At 29.4% G+C, this 8,645-nt stretch overlaps 1 protein-coding gene across 1 annotated transcript; it reads left to right on the top strand.

Moving 5' to 3' along the window:
• The first annotated feature begins 348 nt into the window (after window positions 1–348).
• LOC124926788 (alpha-dioxygenase 1-like) lies at window positions 349–3,097 on the top strand. Its single transcript, XM_047467085.1, has 8 exons — window positions 349–476; window positions 615–878; window positions 1,000–1,283; window positions 1,366–1,579; window positions 1,710–1,855; window positions 1,919–2,352; window positions 2,463–2,706; window positions 2,843–3,097. The coding sequence occupies exons 1-8, from the start codon at window positions 354–356 to the stop codon at window positions 3,066–3,068; spliced, it is 1,935 nt and encodes a 644-aa protein (XP_047323041.1). The 5' UTR covers window positions 349–353; the 3' UTR covers window positions 3,069–3,097.
• Window positions 3,098–8,645: the final 5,548 nt, after the last annotated feature.

The following is an 8,645-nucleotide window of genomic DNA, read 5'->3' as shown; positions in this document are numbered from 1 at the left end:
CCGGAGAGGAGAGATGACTTTTGAACAGTTAGCGAATGGATAATAACGCTTTTTGCACGCACCCCCTTATATCTCTACAGACATTTACGGCCTTATTTTAATTCCAATTTGGTGTGTATATATTATAATTTATAATTATTAATATTATTGTAGTGTAGTTGGCTTAGTTATTAAATAAAATGTTGATAAAATGAAACTTGGATGCTTGCGTCGGTGCGTGGCCCATGTCATATCTCTCTCTCTCTTAATTCACATTTATGTGTACATCATTATCATCATCATCATGTATATATATATAAATTAAGCCACAAACCTATAGAATAACTATAACTCTCCCATATATAGCTAGAGAGATGGCTGTGGAATTCTTGAAATCCATCAAGGGTCTCATGTTAGCTCCTCTTTTGAAGTTGATTCATAATGATTTTCATCAAACCTTTTCCAGAATGACTCTCATCGATCGATTTCTATTTCTGGTAACACCCCTTTTCTCATCTATACATATATACTTTTAAATGTTTTTGTGTTTATATTATTTTGCATGAAATTTGAATATTGATTAGCTAGATTTTAATGGATTTAATTATTAATTTTACCTCCTTTTGATGATGCAGATTGTTCACTCCATAGACAAGCTAGGAATATGGCACCGCCTGCCTGTGATCTTTGGGGTGATCTACCTTGCCTTACGCCGACACCTTAATCAACAGTACAACTTGTTGAATGTCGGTCGAACTCCGGTTGGTGTGCGTTTCAACCCTGAAGATTATCCATTCAGGACGGCTGATGGAAAACTCAACGACCCTTTCAATGATGGTGCCGGAAGCCAAGACAGCTTCTTCGGACGAAATGTTCATCCGGTTGATCAGAAAAACAAGGTAATAATATGTTTGTAGTACTTTTTTAAGTGTCGCTAATTGTTTCAGCGACAATTGTTTTCAGTTGCAAAATAGTTTTAGTGATAAAACTAATATAAGAATTTGTTTGAAAATTGAGCAGCTACTGAAGCCAGATCCAATGGTGGTGGCCACGAAGCTTCTGGCCCGAAAGAAGCCGATAGACACGGGAAAACAGTTCAACGTAATTGCGGCCGCATGGATACAATTTATGATTCACGATTGGATCGACCATTTGGAAGACACTAAACAAATTGAGCTCAAGGCGCCAAGTGAAGTTGCGAACCAGTGCCCGCTTCAATCCTTTAGATTCTTCAGCTCCAAGGAAATCCCCACTGGCTTTTATGATATCAAAACTGGTTTCTTAAACATCCGGACTCCTTGGTGGTATGTTGTAACAACATTGATTCATCTTTTTTTATTATTTAAACTCCACATTCTCAAGTATATATGTTGGTGGTGAAAATAGGGATGGAAGTTCTATATATGGGAGTAACGCCACGATGTTGAACAAGGTAAGAACGTTCAAGGATGGGAAGTTGAAGATTGGAAACGACGGGCTTCTCATCCGTGAAGAGGATGGTGTTGCCATCTCCGGTGATGTTCGTAATGGCTGGGCTGGTATATCTTCCTTGCAAGCCCTGTTCGTTTTGGAGCATAACTCAGTTTGTGATTCACTCAAGGTGGTTTTACTTTTTTCAAATGATTTAATTCATGTTTAGGAAGAGTGTCTCTAATGTTTTAGCGACATATTTATTAATGTCTTCTTTTGTTATCATTTTTAGAAACTTATATAAATGATCACATGTGCAGAAGAAATACCCGGATCTTAGTGACGAAGATCTATATCGCCATGCAAGATTGGTGACGTCAGCTGTAATCGCTAAAATTCATACTATTGATTGGACAGTCGAACTTCTCAAAACAGATACATTGCTAGCTGGAATGCGCATAAATTGGTGAATATATACAATAACTGCACCTGATCATAATTTTAAGGCTAATTAACTCTTAAATCTTAGGTACGGATTATTGGGAAAGAAGTTCAAGGATACATTTGGGCATGTTGGAGATTCAAGGTTGGGAGGACTAGTGGGGTTGAAGAAGCCAATCAACCATGGCGTGCCTTATTCTTTGACAGAAGAATTCACCAGCGTTTATCGAATGCACTCGCTCTTACCGGATGAGCTTCTCCTCAGGGACACTAACACTGCCCAACTCGGAACTAATAAGTCTCCTCCACTAATTAAGAAGATTCCCATGATCAATTTAGTCGGCCTCGAAGGGGGGAAGGCTTTATCAGAAATAGGATTCACGAAACAAATGGTTTCGATGGGCCACCAGGCTTGTGGGGCTCTTGAGCTCTGGAATTATCCCATGTGGCTAAGGAACATCATACCCCAGGATGTGGACGGCAAAGATCGACCTGATCACGTTGATCTGGCTGCTCTCGAAAGTAATATATTTTATTCTTTATTATTATTATTACTACATCTTTTAATTAATTTTGTCTAGATTATTATTAACCAATTAGCAATTTTGTGTATATTATTAAAAATAATGTAGTTTATAGGGACAGAGAAAGAAGCGTGGCAAAATATAATGAATTCCGTAGGTCTCTCCTACTTATTCCCATCTCCAATTGGAAGGATCTGACGGCCGACGAAGAAGCAATCAAGATACTGCATGAAGTGTACGGCAATGATGTGGAGGAGTTGGATCTACTGGTGGGCTTGATGGCAGAAAAGAAAATCAAGGGCTTCGCAATTAGTGAGACAGCTTTTGTCATTTTTCTCCTTATGGCATCCAGGTAATTAAACTATATATGCTCCTTTATATTATAAATTTAATAATTGAGTGTTACTATAAATGCAAAATTAATAACCTCAAAATCATGGGTTCTAGTCTTCACACTTTGAGCGATATAATTGATGTCATGGATGCAGGAGGTTAGAGGCGGACAGATTTTTCACAAGCGATTTCAACGAAGAAACGTACACGAAGAAGGGGTTGGAGTGGGTGAATACGACCGAAAGCCTTAAAAACGTGTTGGACAGGCACTATCCTGAAATGACAAAAAAATGGATGAACTCATCGAGTGCTTTCAGTGTTTGGGATGCTGCTCCTGAATCTCACAACCCTGTCCCACTCTATTTTAGGATTCCATCCTAAATCCTAGCAAGCAAAACAATTACATGGAAAATAATATTAATAAGATTTGTGTAGTCATGTAAACAATTGAACAAAATGAATAAATTGATGTCCATTGGGCTTTGAAAGCTGAATTATATCGTGCAAGGACTAATAAATTAAATATTATGACTATATTTTTTATGTGAATTTATATCTATGTTTTCTAATAACATTTTGTAAAGAAATGAACTTCATTAATTAAACATGTTTTATATTATTTATGTACCACCTAGTTGATTCCTCATTAGGAAAATATTTTATTTCGTAAATCAATATGATTGGTGACAAGCCTAGGATACACCTATAAGACCATCACACTTGCACGTTGAAGACATAACTTTAAATGAAAATTAATATATTAAAGGATTGACCCACAATAATATATCAAATTAATTTTAATCATCAATCAATTCATATAAATATAGGGAAGATTCTTAACTCAATGGTAAAACATATAAAATCAAGCCCTCAGAAGTCATTTTAGAATCCACTCTTCACACCAGAACGATATTTAAAAAAAAAATCTTTAATTTAATTTAAAAAAACTAATAATAATAATAAGAGAAAGAGTCATCTTCTTTTTCCTTTCCTTGGATTTTCTTTTTTCTTCGATGGCGGCTAACAACTTTAATTAAATAAATAATAAAAAGAAGAGGAAGAGTTCATTTCTTTCTGCATTCTTATTCCATCCTTAATTTAGAAGTTTCTTATTTATTAACTTATTATTAATAATTTATATCTAATGAAATTAAACCTTCTAAGTATGTCAGAATTAGAAAAATAAACTAATATAAACAGACTTTTCGAATTCTTATTGAATCTTTCTCTAGAAAGCTGTAAATCTTAACTACGTACTAAGTTTATGAAACCTAGTTTTCATGAATATCTTCCTCCATTAACTAGAGGAACAAAATTTTTTGTAAATGTACCTGAATTCACACGGACGAAAATTTAATAAAGACATTTTTCGAATTTTTGCTTATAAGAAAAATAAAATACAATATTGTGCATATCCATGTATTATACTTTCCATAACATATAAATTTAAGTTAAACCACTCAACTCACATAACAAAGAGGTTGCAGATATAATGTATATGTTGTTTTAATTGTCCGTTCTAAGCTTTGAGGACGAGTCAATCTGAAACCAACAACCTGATCCATTTAGATAGTTATGGCATTATACTTCATTTATAACGTTCTTATTGAAAATCAAATCGTCTCTTAAACAAAACTCAACTCTTTCGACTCGCGCTATCCAAAAGTGGGTTTAACTTATTATAATCAAGAAAAAAAAAATTAAATATCAATATTTAAATAAGCTTGATCGGGCTATTTTGGTATCATTCTTTTCATTTTGAACATGATTTAGAAAAAATATACATCTGTTATGTTGGAAAAGAAAATAATCTAATCATGATTCAAAATTTTCATTATAGAAGATGAACCCAAAAATCAGAATGTAACTATAATCTTATTGATCACGATCCAAAAGAAAACTAAACCTAGTGAAAACAAGATCAAAACTTTGTCATTTTCTTCCTTTAATAGTTTCCAAATAGGCTAAATATATATAAAAGAGTTACAAAAATACTTTACAGGAAACAGCCTCTTCTCTTCATGATATCAAAATGGCAGGGGAAGAGGAAACGGGATTGTTGCCTGTTCAAATACTATGATCCGGTTATCAAAGGGGTCGGTTTTTAAGCACATAAACTAAATAGCAAAAGTGTTCGAGATGTAAGTAAAAGTTTGAAGCGGTTCAGCCGTACCTGTGTTCGATAAAGCCTGATTCAAAAAATAAAAAAATGGATAAGGCCTGATTCAAAAAATTAAAAAATGGATAATTTTGTATGCAATAAATATATATATATATATAAGATACTCCAAGTTCTCAGAATTTAATTTCATGTTCAGGGTCATTCTTCAAGTTCTCATTCGATTCATCCAAATTGACAGTCTAACTAATTCTTCATTTTTATACTAATTTTGTTCTTCAATCACCAAACTATCTCCAAATTCCTCTCTTTCTGTTATATTATTTATACTAAAATATTTGTTAATATCATCGACTTGACTTTGAATTAATGTCTCTTCCATTTGTTTCAATTTTCTCTTTTGAGCTACAGACAAATGTTTAGAAAACATTTTACACAAGATCAATTCTAGTAACTTCTTACCGTTCATAGATTCTGAAATTGTCACAATTTACAAATTTCATCAAATAAAGATTGAATTCATCTAGATTTTTTCAATCAAAGTTAATTTAATCAACACAAACTAACTTAACAACACATTCATTCATACCATGGAGCAATAAAAGTATAAAACTAGGATTTCATTGTTTCAATATATTAGAACATCTTTATAATTAATTGTTATGATTTTGATTTTGAGTTCTCGCATACAAATTTCAAAAATTCATTAATAATATCAAAAATAAAAACATTTATTAATACAAGTTAAACACTAAAACTTCATATATTTCAGATATTTCATCAAAATTACGTAGGTTTATAAGAAAAAGTATTTTATTGAGCCTCGAGGGACGGCAGCTGAAAAGTTAAGTAGATATAGAAGTCGTAGATTAAATATAATATATATATATATATATATATATATATATATATATATATATATATATATATATATATATATATATATATATTAATATTAAAAAATTTGGGTCCTGATAGACAGGGCCTGAGGCAATGACCGGTTGCCTCCAAATAGGTCCGGCCGATCTACATGACGGAGTTTTAATTTTTTTTTAAGTTAAATAGTTTAAATAAAAGAATAGATTAAGATATTTAATATTTTCATTCATAGCTTAAATTTAAATAAAAATTTATTTATAACATATATATATATATATATATATATATATATAGTATTTATTTGTATTTTTTATAAATGTAAAAATGAATTAAAACAATAGTGATCCAATTAGAAAATAATTTAAAAAACATAATATGGGCCATAATTAATAATAATAATTTATATACACTCAAAAACATATTATAATTTAGATAATAATTTTATAATAAATAATAATAATAAATTTAAAAGATAAGCTAACATATCTAAAAAGGAAGATTTATTAATGTAACAGATTATTATTTTGAAAAAGTTTATCAAAATAATTAATATGCTACATTAATATACATGTACTTTTACACTTTATTGACTATATACATATTATTTGTCAATATATATATATATATATATAGACACCAACAATATCTAAATTTATTAGGGAAATAAGAAATTACTTATTTAAATAATTTGTCTAATTTACTATTTGAAGCGAAAGATATGGGAAAAAGTTTAATACAAACGATAGTCTTTGTAGTTTTCCTAGGTAATACTGTTTCTTTTAAAAATTATTGAAATAAAATAGTAAGATATTTATTGTTTTTAATATTTTCTTAATGAGTATACAATATTTTTAGGTATACTATCATCTGAAGCTTTAGATTGTAAGACGAAGAATGATTGCAAGTTATGTTCTACGGGCACAAGAATATGCTTTGAAGGTAAATGTTCTTGTTATGCAGAAAAAAACAAAAATTGTAAAATAGATAAAGAGTGTGATGCAAATCGATGTATCTTTAAGTCAGTATTTTGTATAAACGGAGAATGTGTGTGTGATACTGGTAATTAATAAGATCTAGGATCATGATATAACATCATTTGAATAAATAAATATCTTGTTTTTATAAAAGACACAACTTCAATACGATTTATATATTTATATATTTATATATATATATATATTTTAATTTAGCCATTTTAAATTTTGTGGATGAGTAAACTGTGAATTAACGATATTACAATAGGACATATTTACTATATAAAAGGGATAATACGTTATGGTGCGAAAATGCAATAATTTGTATTTGTAGTTCAATATTATTATTATATATATACTTGTTACACAATTGCAACTTATTTCAATATATAAGTTAATTAAACTAAGACAAATGTATGTGAAAATATGACCATAAATATATTATCAATGTTTCTGTTTTTTAATTTTAATAGTCAAATATTATATAAATATACAATTGTTAATCTTAAAATACCATTTTTTTTGTTTGTTTAAGGATGACAAGTCGTTATAACAAGAAAATTAGCAACCTTTTCTAATTATTATTTAAATTTAAATTGATTTTTTAAATATTTTATATCCTAATTTATTATGGTATTTATGATTTGTTGCAAAACAATTAAATGAGCCACGTAACACAATATGATAAGTTAATTTACAAATATGTATAAGATGAGACGAAGAGAGAATAATTTTTGGGATAATTCAAAATTTGTCTTAAACTTTTTGTTGAATCTTATTATGTTTTTAAATATATTATATTTTTCTATATGTATTAACTAATAAATTTGAAATATCTCTCTTAATATATAATTTAAAAAATTAACTCTCTTACATTAAACAATCAATAACGAGAACGAATTTATAACTAATGTGGAATAGACACATGTGAACTAGTTGTGAATTAGTCATCAATTTTGATTTTCTCAAAATGTCTAAAATGTAACTCAATTTGAAATTCAATCAAGATAAAAAAGAGCTCAATAATTAAACAACTAAAATTGGTAATACTCCAGAAAATGAAAAGATAACTGCAACTTAACTACTTTCTTTGAGAGGAAAATTCGTTAGGATAATTTATTATTGTAACGATACAATATAAAAAGAAATGCTTCTAATATATTCAAAAAAACTTCCGAACTACCTAAAATTTAAAAGCGACGTGAATACACAAGGAAATGTGCATTTCTATAAAACATGAAAAGCTTTACTCTCAATGGAGGGAGATAACAACACTAATCTCAATATTTTAGTTTGAAATCTTCATAAGAGACTAGAATGAAGTATGCAAAGCAATCACTTATATTGTGTTAAAAAAGAAGTTTTCTAGGAATTCAAAAGTTCTCAAATGTTTGCAATTATTTTGTGTGCAATAACAGGAAAATATTTGACACAATTGGTTACATATTTCCTACATTCTTATGAAGTGAACAATTCATTTTCATGTATTTTTTTTTAATGTGGGACAAACTCTATTTCTGTATCAATTCTTGAGTATAAGAAAAAGTTATCACTTAAATTTAATTTATAAGACAGTACACCTAATTTATTCCTTCTTATATTTACATTTTCTTTGGTTCACAATAGAATGCATCTGCCTATTATAAATTACAACAAAAACAATCAAATTTAAATTGGAGTTGGGATGGTTAAGAATGAAAACAAATTTGATATATCTGATCAAATAATATTTAACAAACAAATTTGTTTATCAAATTTCATGAACACGGTGGTTCAATAATAGTTTTTAATCGGTCATAATTCTCTTTTGACTCTGCGCTATAGATTTCACTATTATTAGTGAGCAAAGAATGAAAGAATTCCGACAATATTTATAGAGATATGAGACATAATTCATATGGATATAGTAATTCTCGCCTGAGCTACTTTAATGGTGGTTTTTATATTTTGCCTTTCACTCGTAGCATAGGGAAAAAGTGAACTCTA

The sequence above is a fragment of the Impatiens glandulifera genome, chromosome 2 (genome assembly GCF_907164915.1).
Source record: "Impatiens glandulifera chromosome 2, dImpGla2.1, whole genome shotgun sequence".
In the NCBI taxonomy this organism is placed as follows: domain Eukaryota; kingdom Viridiplantae; phylum Streptophyta; class Magnoliopsida; order Ericales; family Balsaminaceae; genus Impatiens; species Impatiens glandulifera.
The sequence above is the reverse complement of the archived record's forward strand: the minus strand, read 5'-3'. Positions and strand labels throughout refer to the sequence as shown.